Source organism: Vulpes vulpes, chromosome 16 (genome assembly GCF_048418805.1).
Source record: "Vulpes vulpes isolate BD-2025 chromosome 16, VulVul3, whole genome shotgun sequence".
NCBI classification, from domain to species: Eukaryota; Metazoa; Chordata; class Mammalia; order Carnivora; family Canidae; genus Vulpes; species Vulpes vulpes.
This window is the reverse complement of record NC_132795.1, coordinates 51,304,607-51,320,436: the sequence shown is the minus strand read 5'-3', so window position 1 is coordinate 51,320,436 and position 15,830 is coordinate 51,304,607. Positions and strand designations below refer to the sequence as shown.

The following is a 15,830-nucleotide window of genomic DNA, read 5'->3' as shown; positions in this document are numbered from 1 at the left end:
GGCCCTCTGGGGACCGGGCATGATCCTGAGGCACACATCGCCCCCATCCGAGCACATCCTATGGTAACTGAGAATCCCTGGGGCTACTGAACATGGGTGGAAAGGCCCAGAAGCACAATACTCCCAGAAAAACACCGTGGGCAGTAACATCCAGGGGCTCGAAAGTGGAGCACCAGCTTGGAGGCTGGAAATCAGGAGGGACGCTGGCCACAAAGAGAGGGGCGGCTTGGCAGGCCCCGAAATGGAGACAGAGGAAAGGGGGCTACAGAGAAGAAGCCCCGAAAGCTCAGGCCTCACCGTCACCACTGAGCTCAGTTTCCATGTGAAATCTCAGTGGCAAGAAATCACAGATTTTCCATTCGGGCACCTGGCACCCACCAAAGGCCTCGACTACCCAACTACCCCAGCCAGAGACTGACCACCAGGCCTGGCCTCCTCCGGGCATTCACCTTGCCACCCATCTTCACTGGTTAATTATTCCAGAACAAGGTCATGCACTCACTGACCACCCATTCTTTTTTCCACTGGTATGAACACAGCCACGTGTTCCCTCCGTCACACACCCGTTCACCTGCCGATTCACTCACCTCCCCGCTCAGCCCACCAGCCCTCCGACTGCGGGTCACCCCTGGGCAGCGACTGCTCAGTCGTTCCTGGGTCTGCGCCCCATTCGTTCCAGAGGCTCCTCGGTCCTCCTGCCATGCACTCATGCGCTCTGTTCGGGCCACCGCCCCCTACCCCCGCCCCGCGAGTGCAGTCACGCACCCACCTTCTTGTCGGCACTGATGAGGAGGGGCTGGACCTTGACGCTGTCGCTGACCACAGACACGGCGGTGCTGGGGGCGATGGCGGCATTGCTGGGGGCGGTGGAGATGATGGCATAAGCCACCCCGGCACTGCTCAGGGGAGAGGCGATGGCGGCGGGCTCAGCGAGGGCCTGGGGCTGGCTGCCGGGCGCTGGCACATGGCTCACGGTGTTGTTGGCGGTGGGGAGGGCTGGGCTGGGGTTCTTGATACTGACCACGGTGGCCTTCTGGAACGTTGGGGGCTGCTTGGGTGGCCGGTCTCGGCCCGGGGTGACGGGGAGGCTGTCTGGAATCAGAGTCTTTGGCCTAACCTGGGGAGGGAGGAAGAGGTGCACAGTCAGACAGACACACACAACCAGGCGGTGGGGTGGGGGGCGGTGTGCCCAGCCTGGGCACCGATGCCTCACACGTTAGAGGTGAGGGAACAGCAGGGGAGAGGCCATGGGCTCAACTCTGGGTCAAGCCCCTTCCCGCTCAACTCAGATGAGATGGAAGAACAGGGAAGGAGGGCGATGGGAAAGCTGCACGTGGACCGGTCAGGTGTCCTCTGACTCCAGTCACAGAGCAGTGAGCTCCCTCTGATGTCACAAGTCCGCAGAGCGCTGTCATTGGGGAAGAACCAGGAGGGGTCCTGGGGGCTCCTCCATCTGGGTGGGGCTCCCGTGGAAGCCATCGTGCTGTGAGCCAGAGACGGTATGTCACTCTGAGAGACCCACACACAACGAGTTACAGCAGGTGCAGGCAGCTATGACGGGGTTGTGGCCAGGGCTCGGACGGCTGGTGGATCCTGCCCTCGCCCCTGCCCCAGGACCTGTGCGGTCTCGGGTACACACCCCCTCTGTGCACTAGGGGTCGAGAGAACCCACAAACGGCTGCGTGCATCTCCACTGTCAGCTGTCACCAGCATCCCAGCATTCCTGCAGCCAGAAATGAGTCTCGCGCCAAGCCCGTGAGATCTGCGCTAGTGCCACCTTCTCAGGGACAAGGAGACGGAGCGGACTGGCCCAGGTCTTACTTTATTTGAGCCTCACGGTGACTGCACCATGAAGCAGGTATATTGGCCTATCCCACAGATGAGCAAATCGAGGCCTGGAGAGGAAGAGATGTACCCGAGGAGGAAAACAACGCCCTGGCTGTCGCTGGTGGGGAAGCGGGACTTGCACTCGGAGCTTCCACAGCCTGCCTAGAGTTAGTGCAAGCTGGTAGTGCGCTGTGGGCCCACCCATCAGCCCCATCCATCGCCAGTGACCCCGGTGGAGGGAGGGGTTCGGGGTGGCTCCCACAGGGCTCTGTGACCTGGAGCAGGACAGCTGGGTACAGCGTGCCCCTCAGTCAAGCTGGCGTCATGTCTGCCCGCTCCTTACCAGCGTCCGCCACGGAGCCGGCCTCAACTGTGTCCTCCCCTCCCCACGCCGAGTTGTATGATCCTGTCCTGCTCTGTGTCCTTGGCACGTGGGGTCAGGGTCAGAGCCTCCCACAAACACCAATTCTGAATGTGGGAGCCTGGGATGGCTACCAGCGTGGGGACAGCCGCGCTCTGCTGCTGCAGAGGCGGGGTGGGGGCAGGTGGGGCAAGCAGTGGTCAGTGTGCAGCCAAGCTGCAATGTCCGGTTCAGGTCAAGGGAGGCCACGCTGTGCTGTGGGCTCCTTCCGGGTCACTCCGGATCTGCCCACGTGCTCTGGTTCACACTGGCCAGGCAACACCACAGAATCCCAACTCTGGATGTGGGTGAGCCGTGCTCAGACTGCAGGGCCTGGGCTCTGAACAGGTGAGGCTCCAACCCAGAGAAAACCTACTCGGGAGGACCCCGAGCTCATGACTTTCAGCCGGTGCCACCTGGAGAGGAGATGAGTGCCGACCCAGGCCAGATGTCCTCCTCCCACAGGGACCTCGGGGGCCCTTTCCTGCCCTCCATGCTCTCTCCCTTCTGGGGCCCTGTTGGGAGTCAGCACAGGTGGGCGGCCAGGAAAGGCTGCACAGGACAGGAGCTGCCCTTCATCATCCTCCAGCACGGGGCATCGGTTAGGAGCTGCCTCTGCCTCTGAAGCCAGCAGAGCAGGGCGTACCCAACGCTCGCTCAACAAGGCTGAGTGCTGGTGAGCCACCAGTAGGCGTTTGCTTTGCACCAAGAGTGGCGGTAAAGGCTCTGTGCCATGTGATTCATCCTCACAGCCACCGAGGAGGCACCTGCGCCAGCCCCTCTGCAGGAGAGGAGCCTCGGCCCAGGAAGGTCAAGAGGCTGGGTGACTTGTCCCAAGTGGAGCCCGGTCAAGGACGCCGGGGACTGCACCCAGGGCGCATGGCTTAGTATCTTGCTGCCTCCCCAAATGAATCATCTTGTGCAGAGGTTCTTGCGCTGTTTGGACTGTGACCCCTGGTTCAAAATCTTTACTACCTCATGACCCAGTCCAGACGAATTATTCAAGAAACAACGCTGACGGTGCATCTTGATTATTTTCTGTTCTATTCTAGTCCAGCTTTGTTTATTCCACTAAAAAAAAAAAAATCCTAGTCCTGACCCACTGAGATGATTTTCCAATTCCTCATTGTAAAAACTGGGTTTACTTGGAATGTCTGACTCTTCTTCTGACGGGCAAAGGAGGCAGGAGGGGGAAGGGACGCACCCAATGGGTTCTTGCCCACCATGGCTAGGGCCCACCTAAACCTGCAGTGCTTGAGGCACTGGGGACAGACAGACAGATCCCCTGGGCCCACCCACGAGCTGCTTACCTGAGGTAGCACCGCCGCTCCTTGCCCGGCCAACCTCTGCAAGGAGCTGACCTGAGGACCCGTGACAGGCACTGCAGTGATGGCTCCCAAAGCCTGGAAGACAGGAGGGGACGCTGAGCCGGGACCGGGGACATTTGCACTGAGGCCACCAGGGCCGCCCGGCAGGTGCGCAGCTCTCACCCTAGACGCAGCAAACTCGGCTCTTCTCTTTCTCCATCAGGAGTTCACGACCACAAAAGCATGTTCCCGTCATGCAGGAAATTTTGGAAACCAGAGAAAGAAAGGATGGCACTGTTCAGAAGATACTTAGCCCCGTAGCAGCTTGGCTTCCTTTTTACAAGTAAGTTTTTTTTTTTTTTAAATATTGATACCCGTCTACTGAAAACCAACAAAAATGAACGTTAATCCATACCTTGCACAGTTGTTTTTAAAAACAACAAACATAAAGCCAAAAACCAGCAAACTAGAGAAAAAAACCCACAGGAGAAAAATCTCTGGGACCCTAGGTTAGGCAAAGAGCCTTAGATATAACACCAGCAAAACCCGATGCATATGAGGACAGATGAACACACGGGACTACAAACGAATTTAAAAGCTCCTGAAGCTTAAGTGTGAACACAGTGAAAAGCCCCAGACTGGGAACACACACTTGCAAGTCACCCGTCTGATAAAAGACTGACATCCCGACTCTCTAGAGGACTCTCAAACCACAATCGTCGGAGAACCGCTCAGTTAACACAACTGAACACGAGATTTGAACAGAGACTTGACTAAAGACGATACACAAATGGCAAATAAGCCCCTGAAGAGATGCTACAGAGCGTTAGTTATTAGGGGAATGCGAATCAGCACCACACTCAGGTACTACCCCTGCCCCTGCCCACCTACTACTGAGCTGGCTCCACTTGAAATCCAGAGCTGGTGACCACGGAGAGCAGCTCACCCGCTGCTCCTGGGGACATAAAATGGTAAAACAACACGGACCAACAGCTTGGCCGTCTCTCAAAAAGTTGAAAATACCGGGACACCTAGGGGGCTCCGCAGCTGAGCATCTGTTTTTGGCCCAGGGTGTGATCCCAGGGTCCTGGGATCAAGTCCCACATGGGGCTCCCCATGGGGAGCCTGCTTCTCCCTCTGCCTGTGTCTCTGCCTCTCTCTGTGTCTCTCATGAATAAATAAAATCTTAAAAAAAAAAAAAAAAAAGCCTGAAGTCCCGGGCTGCCAGGCCCAGTCCCTCCAACTCCTGCTTCCAGGAATGGTGGGTTTGGTCCCGGAACGCCCAAGTCACCTGCCACCACCACCACCGTCTGTTTCCCCTCCTGCGCCAGGCAGGCTTCGGGCCCCTCCAAGCCCCATCTACCCGCTTCTCTCCAGGTCTGCTCCCAGACTGCGTTATTCCACGTCCTTATAAAGCTTTAATTAACAAGCTGAAAAGACGTTTTATCTGGCAGGGGCTGACCTTTCTGCTCAGCGTCAGAATTTATCGATAGCAGCAGAAACAATCATCTCAGTGGCTCTTTCACGAGCACCACATAGTTTATAGCCACGCTTCCGTCAAGATAAATGATCATGCTCCTTATGACGACACTTACGGCTCTAAGCATCTTAATAGGAAAAAAAAAGGGACCATAAAAGTCAAAGATAACTTCAAATATTTTCCTGCATCGGTGGAGTCCCCGGGGCAGCCTCGGAGAAGCTCCCACGTGGTGAGACAGGTGTCAGGTGTCGTGGCTGCTCCTACACATGCTGGGGACCAACCGGCTCTGACACCAGCGGCGTGCGGCCCCCTGGCTCTCTAGGCCCACTCCCGTACCTGCAACAGGAAGGGGTCCTGCTGCTCGGGGCTCGTGAGGGGCAGAGGGAGTGGTGCTGTGGGGTCCACATGGTGAGCGTTAGGAGGGGTGAGGGGGTCCAACCCGCCAGACTGCCCGGAATCGGGGAGGGACAGGACTCACGGCACCAGCCCATCCAGGTACCAATCCTGGAGCGGTCCTGTTTCTTCCTTCACCCTCAATCAGAGTAAAAGACCCCGGGGCCCGGCGGCGTGAGACAGTAGAGAAGGAAACCAGCGCCATGGGTCTCGGGCTTCCTGCCTCTGTCCCCATCAACGGGTTTCCTTCTGTGTCAGAGGATAGACAGTGGGGCCAGTCTGCCTGCTGGGCTTCCCCTAAATCCCAGGCCTGGGGGAGCCTTCAGGCCATGCCCCTGCTGGGCGACCGTGCTTTCATCCCTGGCTTGTGGCTGGTCCCGCTCTGGTGGCCAAGACCCTCCCTGCCATGGCCTCCCAGGACCTCTGGGCAGCAGCAGGTGCCCCCTACCCCCCACAGGGAACCCCCTTCATTCTCTTGTCTGTTCAGCAGACCTCCCAGAGCCCCCACTGGGTGGCCCTGGGAACCGGGTATCTTAGTATCTTGCTGCCTCCCCAAATGAATCATTTGGCCTCACATCAGCTGCTCCCATCCCAGCCTCTGACCTGGTGGATCAGAACCCACTTGTGCATCTCTGCTCCCCTGCGGGATGGCAGCTTCTGGAGTCCAGCCCAGGTCGCGGTGGAGCAGGAGCTTAGGGAGAGCATGGGACGGAGGCCCTCAGACAAGCAGGGCATCAGGCCTCCAGGGTCCAACCAGGGACCCTGCCAGTGCCGCTCGGGGAGCTGCCGAGGGACGGGGGCTCTTCCCTCACACCTGCAAACACGGCCACCCAGAGTCCCACTGTCACGTGTCCCACACGTGCAAACCTGCTCCCCAACCTCGGGGCCTTGGTTCTAGTTCCCACACCCAGAGCGACTTGAGACCTCACAGAGCTGCCCTCTCCGTGGCACCAAGGAGGTTTTTGAGGTGGCCCGTCCAGGCCATGTAAATGTGTTCCAGAAGCAGACAGAAGCCCAGTCGTGGGAGCTGGCCCCCCTCCAGGCCTGGAGAGGGGCAGGTGTCCACGGGCAGGTGTCTGCTGGTGCCTTCCACCTGGCCCACGGGCAGCAGGGCAGGAGACGGGCAGCCACAGCCAGCAGCACAAAAAGCACCAGAATCGATGGAGAATCCAGTGCCACCAGCACGCAGGGCCTCAGTGGCCGGCTGCCTCTCCTGCGTGTGCCATGGCCCCCAGGACGGTGGTGGGCACGGGGTCACAGTGAGCTCCTCCCCAGGCCACTTCAGGGACAGGGCGGATGGGGAGGAGGAGAGACAGCCGGCGGGAGTGCTGGCCGGGGCGCGGGGCTGTGTGTCCATGGCATGGTCAGCGGCCAGAGCCAAAGGTGACCCTGTGAAGGGGACCGAGACGAGGCCGGGTCATAGGTGGACCCCTAAGGACCTCGAAATTCATCCCAGACGCAGTGGCCTCGTGGAAGGAGGTCACATCACAGAGGGACAAGTGTTTCAGAAATGCATAACTGTCCTCTCCTTATTTCACCCTATGTGCTCCAAAGGGCGTCACCCAGTGGGGCTGCGGTTCTCTGGGCACCCGAGCGCCAGGGCCAAGGCCCCTATGGGGCCCCCCACAGCTTCTGCCCAGTGGATCCAGAAGCAGGAGCTGCCCCAGAGCCCGCCTGCCCGAAGCCAGGCCCATCCCCTGTGACCTCCGCCTGGGAGGGTGACATCCAGGAGGGGACACGGGTCTGGAACACTCTCTGGCGGGCCAGAGTGCCAAGTGCAGCTTCGAGAATAGCAGGGAACTCCTCTCCAGCAACTGGGAACGTGCTGAGCTGACGGAGCCGGCGGCCTGCTCCCCGCGCCTTCCGTGGCTCCCACCTCCCCCGAGCCGGGCGACAAAGTGGGGCAGCTGCCCCGGCCTCCAGAGCCACCCAAAAGCCCCCAGGAGGGTGGCCTTCCCCGGCTGGATCTTCCTCACATCTTCAGAGAATGGCCGTGATGTGGGGCACACGTAACAACAGAGCTCTGACACCGGGAAGCACCAATAAATATTAAAATAAGACAAGCAGCACTTTTGGCGTCTTGTGAAACCAGTTTATTACTCACCGGTGGAATCCGCCCGCTGCCTTCACTGCTGTGGGGAAGGGCTCGGGTCCGGCCTCGCCGCGTGAAGCCAGCGTGGGGCCCCCGCGAGGCCCGGCCACGACCACCCACCCGGCCTGGTGCCCTTGCACCGGCCCCCACTGGCCCCAAGCTCGTCCACACGTCACTGTCAGGGGCCCCTTGGGGTTTGTGCGAACATCCCCGTGTTTCTGCTGCCCTGACCTGGGAGTCCCTGCTCCTCCCAGACCGTGTCGCCGGTGTCGACACCTATGACGGGGCACCCACCCCAGAGCAAGGGTCACAGCCGGGGCCAGCCACCCTGCGTGCGCAGCTCACTCCCCTGCCGGCTGGGGTCAGGCCAAGCGTTCTTCTCACCTCCTGTGTCTGAAGCAGGTGGAGCCAGACCCACCCCTCCCTGTTCTGAGGACCAGAGGGGAAGGTGGAGGCACCCGGCCCAGGGCTGCAGGGGTGTGGGCTCCTCCGCTCACAAACATGCGTCCAGGACCAGGGCAGCTTGGGACACGGAAGAGAGGGAGAGGCCAGCGTGCAGACGGTGGCGATGGGGTTGTCTGATGAGGCAAAGACACGCATGCCCAGGTCTGCAGGGCCCCTTCTGGACACACACCCCGGAGCCACGCGTGCCTCGTGCCGGGGACACAGCTGGGAGCAGGTGCACACCACCACCTGCCTCAGGGAAATTGGACTGTCCATGGGCAGGGGACGGGTCAGCTGTAATGTCCTTGCGATGGAGAACGTTCTCCAGCTCCCAGCAGCCAGACGTACACGAGTTGGCACAGGGCCTGGGGACACGCCCCTGGGTGACATCCACCGGTGCTTCACGCCACCCGGTACCATCCACACCTAGCAAGCACCACACGACGGCGTGGTTCGCTGATGTACAGGAAACACGCAAAACCGATCCATGACTGTGGCTGCCCTGGGGGGGGGGGGCAGGGAGGGGAGATGGGGTGTGCAGGACCCTACTTCCTCCACAGGTTTCACCTCTTCACAAAACGATCAGTGCCATGGGATAAAAGGTCCATTTATGGGGCCCCTGGGGGGCTCAGTGGTTGAGCCACTGAGCCTCTGCCTTCGGCTCAGCGTAGAACCTCGGGGTCCTGGGATCGAGTTCAGTGTCAGGCCCCCTGCATGGAGCCTGCTTCTCCCTCTGCCTGTGTCTCTGTCTCTCTCTCTGTGTGTCTCGTGAATAAATGAATAAAGTCTTAAAAAATGCCCACTTATTCATTTCGGCAGAGGGCATATGGAGATTCATTATAAAACCCTTTGCATACCTGTAATTTAAAAATAAGCATAAAAGGAGGCAGAGAGGGGTCTGTACAGAGGGGAAGAGGGAAGCCTTCCTGGAGGAGGTGGTATCTGAGTTGGGCCCTGAAGGATGGACCAGAATGTTCAAGTGGGTGGCCAGGTAAGTGCACGGTGATGAGGAGGGACAGGTGGGTGGTGGGAGGGGCAGGGCACCAGTAGCAGGGACATGGAGGGGCTCTAAGCACTGGGGGCTGGACCGTAAAGCCAAAGGTGGGCAGTGAAGGAGCAGTGGAGGGCCAGGCAGGGCCTTGAATGTCACACCCAGGAGCTTGGCCATCCCTGGGGGTGAGGGGGAGCCATGAGTTATTGTAGGCTCCTGGATGGTATAGTCAGGGCAGGAAGGGGAGGCCAGGCGGTAGGTAAGGTGTGGACAGTGAGCCATGGGGGAGCCCTCTGGGGCAGACAGGAGGCTGTAGGTAGGTGGGTCTCACCTCTTGTGACTTGACGGGACTGGGGGCTGGCGCGTCCCTCAAGGAGCGGAGCTTCCGAGCAGCCCCCAGTGGTGCGGAGGCCCGTTTAGACCTGCCCCCACGACTGGCCATGTTGTGAGGCTCTTGCCCAGGGACACCCACACCTGCCGACGCTGCCCTGGGCACCCTGTGTCTCCCAGGGCCCAGGCGGTCCCCAGGGGGTGTGTAGCAGCTCTGGGGAGACGGGACCCCACAGGGGGCTCGCAGGAGACTGTGACACTGGGTTTTTAAAAACAAGCCCACTTTTCTGAAACTAGCTTCTCCAAACCCCACCGGGAGTTTTCTGCAGCTTGGACCCGGGGACACTGCACACACTGCGCCTCCGAGCAAACTCGCTTCCTGAGTGCGCCGTGGGGGAAACCGTCCAGCTCCTGCCTGCCTGGGTCCCGGTGACCCTGACCGAGTGGGCCGGCCGAGGCAGGCTGCCCAGGGCCACTTAACCAATGCAGAGGTCCTTCTGGGGGAGGTCGTTCTTAATCAGAAAGGCCCAGAAAACTCAAGTGGCTACTCTGCGCTGACATTTAGAACCCCCTCTCAGCAGCCCGTGTTGCAAAGTGGTTTCATTAACTTGAAAGGGTGTAATTTTATGCTATTTAGTAGGAAATACTCTAAATGGCATCGTGGACTGAGGACTGGGGGCTGTGATCTTGAGGGTGAGTCAAAAAAAAAGCAGCCTCCAGTCCCTGGCAACCACAGGTGGGGGTGGGGGTGGGGCCTGCTGGCAACCTCCCCACAGCTGGTGGCCCCCCCAAGCCACCGCGCCTGTGCTGTGCTTCTGGGTGTCCGTGACACCAGCTACAGCAGCTGCGTCACATCAACAAAACTGGGACAGAAGTACCATTTCAGGGAGCACGCTCAGAAGGACAGAAGCCAGCCAGGACCCGAGCCCAGGACCCCGCCCCGGGCCCCCCTGCCCACCTGGCCCGCCAGGTGGCCCTGCTCCCTGAATGGTAGCCGCTGGCTAGAAGGCCTGCCGGCCCCCTCTGGGGTGTCCCCTCGGGGAGGAGTGTGGCCCCATGAAGATGTGGCCTCGCAGTCGTGGACAAGGCCGGATAGGCCTGTGGCACAGAGGCCCCAGGGACAGAGGCTGGAGCCTCACACCTGCAGGGAGAGCCTGGGGCTCCTGACCCTTCCTGTCCTCAGTCCCCCGGACCCTGCTGTGATCCAGAACGTGCAGGAGGGAAGGGGGGGGGGGCTCGTCTCCACGGCCGGCAGGAGAGGCACACGGGGGCCCCGGGCCAGAGGCAAACATGGAATGGTTGCTGCCCGCCCATCCCCGGGCCTTGGTCCTCACAGACCACCTGTTCCTGTCCCCTCGCCACAGGGCCCCCGCTATCGGGGATGTGGAGCACCTGTGTGTGCTCCTGGGCAGGAGGCCCCAGAGCAGCTACCTGGGCCCCCGGATCCTGAGGCCGCCGCCAAGCGCACGTCTACAAACAGATCACGGCGACCTCGGAACCCGATCCACGGGAGTACTTCCAACAGCTCAGACCCCGGGAAACGCAGCAGCTGGTCAGGAAATCTAATTTCCACATGTGATCCGCGGACGTGCGCTCCCACTGGCCTCGGCCTCACCACCCTGCCAACCCCGACGCCCCGGAATCTAATTTAGGGCCGCACCTCTGAACGGAGCCCCGGGAAGCACTCCTTTCTCTCTCTTGGAGTGAGGCTCCCGTGGGCAGTGACCAGACACCCCTGGCTTCCTGAAGGGTGGGGGGGACCACTGTGTGAAACAGAGACACCAACTGCTTACAGCAAATGGTGCGGAGCTCAGCTTGCAACTCGATGGGTGGGGACAAACGTCTACACCCAAGTAACCACCACCCAGACCAAGATACAGAAGCTTTCAGCAGCCCAGGGGCTCCTGAGCGCCCCCCACAGGAGGGCCACACATTGCCCTGAGGGTTCTCGCTCGGGGAGCAGCACCCCGTGTGGACTGATGCCAGCAAGGCAAGGTTCCCACCCAGTCTGCGGGGGTACGGGCTCTCAGCGGGTGCTGGGCCAGGATGTGAACGCAGACCTGGTGGCGCTGGCCGGTGAGCCTGCCCCCGCTGGCCCCCCACTCGGCACCCACCGTGTCAGCACAGGCGGAGGAGGATGTGAGGTTCCCGCCAACAGGGAAGGGCGTGGGGGTGTGGTTTGATGGTGATGAAGCCCCTCTGTCGCTAGCTGGTGTCCACAACTCCGGGAGGTGAGTTATCAGGACCCCGAGGGATGCTTGGATGATGAGGAGATAGCGGGGAGAAGTGACCTGCTCCAGGTGGTGGTTGGTGAGAGATGGTCGGGAGGGGGCCCTGGCCCTCAGGCTTCAAGTTCACAGTCCTCCCACCACCCTGCCCCCACCCATCACTCTCTTCCTCCCAACCCCATCCCACAGGATGAGACCCGGCTGTGGGGAGGGAGGGAGGACACACAGAGGGGCTCAGCGTCACCCACGCCAGCTTGGCCATCTCAGACATGCTGGGGACTGAACAAAAAACACGGTGCTGGCATACAGGAGGCACTAATAAAGGCACGAACCAAACCCCTTCCCCCCTCAGGTACGTCCCGACACCAGCCTATCTAGAGCGGGGCAGAGAGGAACCGTGACACGTGGTGGCAGCACTTCAGGACCTGTGAGGTGATGGCCATGGTGGGGTCACACTAGGTGTCACTCTTCTGCACGTGGCCCCGTGTGGCAGGAGGGGAGGGGCTCCAGGGATCTCTCATGCCAAATGGAAACAGTCCTGGTGCCGCCTCCACCTCAGAGTGGCCCAAGACCACTGTCTCATGTCCTGACTCAGTTTCCCCATCTCTATGAGGGGCTCACCAGCATCTAGAGGAGACGAGCAGGCCGATCACCAGAAGGTATCCTCTGACCTTGACACTGATGAGCCAGGCCTCGGGGAGGGAATGTGGTGGGAGTGGTGACAGCCTGGCCACGGTGCATTCCAGGTGCCAGGTACGGTGATGGGCCCCGCAGCTGCGTCTCAAGGCCGGCGCTGCTGAGCCGACATGCTCGTTTTGCAGGAAAGAACCCCCCACCCCCACCTCCTAGTCCCGTCTGATCCCCATTCCTTCCCTGACCGGTTTCCAGATGCCAGACCCACTGTAGGCCGAGTGGGCTCACCCACCCAGGTCACGTCCGGGGAGCACCCCAGTCTTGCGGAGCCCTGCCTCAGGGAAGGGCGAGTGCACAGGAGGGAGGCTGGCTGCAGCATGCCGTGCCGGCGTGTGCTAAAGCCCACCCAGAACCCAGCTCTGGCCTCCCCACCTCCCCACCTGCCCAGGATGACCCATCGGCCTAGGGGACGGGGGCAGGTTTGTCCGGGGGCACAGGCACAGGGCAAGCTTGCTGGGGACACAGGCCCTCTGCACCACTCCCTCCAGGTTCTGTTCAGCCCACAGGACATTTCTCAGGAGCACTAGCATCCCCTTCGACTCTGCAGGCGACAGGAAGGGGCCAAGACCATCTCGGGGGCAGTTCTGTGCCACACAGACGTCCAGGCTAACCTTTATACCCCACAGGATTGGGGGCCTGGCAGGGGCTTTGAGACGTCACGGGGGCAGATGCCTCAGGCGAGAGGCTCTTCATGAGAACACGAACCAGCAAGGGCGGCTGGGTGGCGCCGTCGGGTAAGCGATTCGTGTGACCTGATTCTAGCTCCGATCACGATCTCAGGGTCATGAGATTGAGCACCATGTGGGACTCCACACTGAGCGCGGAACCTGCTTGGAATTCTCTTCCTCTCCCTCTGCCCTTCCCTCTGCTGGTGCTCATTCTCTGTCTCTCGAAATACATAAATAAAACCTTGAAAAGCAAATTAAAAGAACACAGACCAACAGTTGCTGAGTGTCTTAAGCGAACGTTCGGTGGACATCACCTCATAGCACCTTACTACACTTCCCACGGTGCAAGCGGGGAAATGGAGCCCAGGCAAAGACGACGCCGACGGCCAGAGAAGGGAGCCAAGGGCAAACATGTCCAGTCTGTACACGCGGCCTGACTCCGGTGCCAGCCCAACGAGACTGGAAGGGGCGGCGGGTTTACGGCTGGCCCACCGCCTGCCAGGCCCCACACCACCTCAGCTGATCCTCCCACCGCTCCGCGAGAAACCAACGGCTGCCCATTTTACAGAGAGGAAAGCTGAGGCCGGGAACGCGACGCTGTGCCAGGAGAAGAGTTCTTGTCCATGAGCTTCTTAGCGCGGCTCCCCCCGTCACCCCTGGGTGGACAGCTGGGCAGACTTTGGGGGCCCTTTCCTCTGAAACGCACACCCCTTCTGGACCAGGCTCTGCCAGTGTCCCCCAGGATACAAGTCCCCCCGCCTCCCCGCCCATTCCATACAAGCACGGTGATGAGCTGGGCCCGTGGACTCCGGGACGCGCTCTTCAGGCTTCCAGCCTCTGCGTGCACATGTGCTGGCACGCACGCACGCCCCGTGCCCACCACCTGGAACACCCTTCCCAGTTCCCATGACAGCCCTGCTTCAACCCCACTCAATAAGACCGGGTGAGGACGCTACGCACAGTCCACGAAGCTCACCTGGATCCCTATGAACTCACGAGGGTGTGGGGGTGCGGGGCTGGGACACCTGACTCCACCTGCCCATCACAGCACTGGGTTGTCTGGGACTTACCATTGGCCAGGACGGTGGGCACATGAGCCAGGGGACCAGAGTCCTCTCCTGGAGCCACTTTTCCAACGCGGAAAAAGCAGAGGGCCCTGGAGCATCACCACTGGGCCGGCTCACGCTGCCACCCCGGGCTGTCATCCTTGCCTCGCGAGTCCCGCGGAGAACACAGCCTGGGAGCATGCGGCCGGACGCCGTGGAGGCAAGGGCGGTGTCCACTCCTCTTGGGCAAGTTCCTGGGCCTTGGAAACCTCCCTGCCTGGTTATTAAACACACACTCAACACAACAACACAATGTCTGCTCTTCGTCAGGTCAAAAGCAGAGCATCCAAGACTGCCACGCCGACCAGATGTCCACACACGGAATCCGCCAGTGACGGCTGCAAGGAGTCATGGTGGCCGGTCCCGCTGTCGCTCCTGCCCCCCTTCCCGCCACACTCCCGGGTGCCTCGCCAGGAGCTGCAGGAAAGCAACCCAGAGACCGGACTCGAGTCCCAGCGCTGCCACTGATGGGCTGTAACCCCCTGCACAATGCACACAAACTCACACAACTCCCTGGGCCTCGAGTTTTCTCGTTTGTAAAACGGGGATGCCTAACTAACTGGTCCACAAAGGTCTGCTCGGACGGTCCAAAGAGAAGCAGGTGACACATACCTGGAGCCTAGGATCCCCCAAAACATGGGAACTACACCGAGGACAACAAGGCCTCGGGCAGCTGTGACTTTGCTGAGTCCCAACCACTCCAAGCCTCAGTCTCTCTACCAAAGGCGGATGCTGAGATCGGCTGCAGGGGGTGGCGAAGGATGGGTGAGATTAGGAACAAGATGCTCGGCTCTAGAAGGAGTGGTCCTGCCCCGTCCCCCCGTCGAGGATGCCCAGGCCTCAGCAGGGCCTGCCCTGAGCTGGACCCAGTGACATGCCGTGCTGCGTGTGGTGATGGGGTGCCCGTGACCCGCGGCCCTCGGAGACACTCAACATTCTGTTCTCTCTGCTGGGCCATTTGTAGAAGAAACAGCACTTCTGACCAGAAACGAATAATGTGTTGAAAATAAGTTTTTAGATTTTGAGTTTTAAATGAGCTAATGGAGAGGGTAAATAGGCTAAGTATAGTGGAGACCACCTGTCAGGAGTCAAGAAGAACATGCTGTTTTCGCTACTGGGATGCTCCAGCAAAAGTCACTCCTGGGACAGCAGTGGCCTGCGTCGTCACCCTCACCCCACGTGCCCCTGGGGGGCTCCTCCCGGCGGTGGCCCTCCCGGCCAGGGGCAGGGGCATAGATGCGTTTCAGGGACAGGGAAGGTGCTAGCAGCCCCAACCCGGTACAAGGCTGCTTCCCCCAGAGGCCTCTGCTGTGCCAACCACGCTCCAGGCCACGACACCCCACTTCTCAATACTCAGATGGTCCCTTCTCCCCCCACAACCCTTCCACACCAGGTCCCTGAGACATCCTGCCACCAAGTAAGACCCAACAGAAGAGCAACATCAAGGAGAAACTCCATGGGCACATCCTGTCCATCACAATCTACAGAGGAGTCCCATTTCACAGATGAGGAAACCAAGGCACAGAGAGGCAGAGAGACTTGTTTGAATCACACAGTGAGGCAGAGCTGGGACCTCGACTCAGCTCTCTGCAGCTCCAAAGCCACCTCTGAGTTCTGGACCGCCAGCCACCTGTTGCTGGCAAGCACATGAAACGTGGCTGGTGCCACCTGCGATTTGCTGTCAGTGTAAGACACGCACGGCATTTCGAAGGCTTCATATGAAAAAGGTAAAAGGTCTCACTGTTATTTGAAAAAAATCAGTTACGTGTCATAGTGATAACGTTCTGGATATCCCGGTTACTAGGCTCCCAGATGTGCGATCCCACACGTGGCTCCCATTATACTTGTACTGGATAGAGCTGTTCAAGGGA

The 15,830-nt window shown here is 60.1% G+C and overlaps 1 protein-coding gene across 3 annotated transcripts in view; it reads right to left on the bottom strand.

Annotated features, from left to right (window-relative positions):
* The window catches only part of PHF21B (PHD finger protein 21B), an 84,963-nt gene that overhangs the window by 21,222 nt on the left and 47,911 nt on the right, over nt 1-15,830 (bottom strand). For all 3 annotated transcript variants that reach the window (XM_072742620.1, XM_072742621.1, XM_072742622.1), the window contains 2 exons: nt 3,538-3,630; nt 770-1,117 (listed from right to left, as the gene is read on the bottom strand). In XM_072742620.1, coding sequence (XP_072598721.1) covers nt 770-1,117; nt 3,538-3,630 — 441 coding nt within the window. The remainder of the gene's footprint in view (nt 1-769; nt 1,118-3,537; nt 3,631-15,830) is intronic.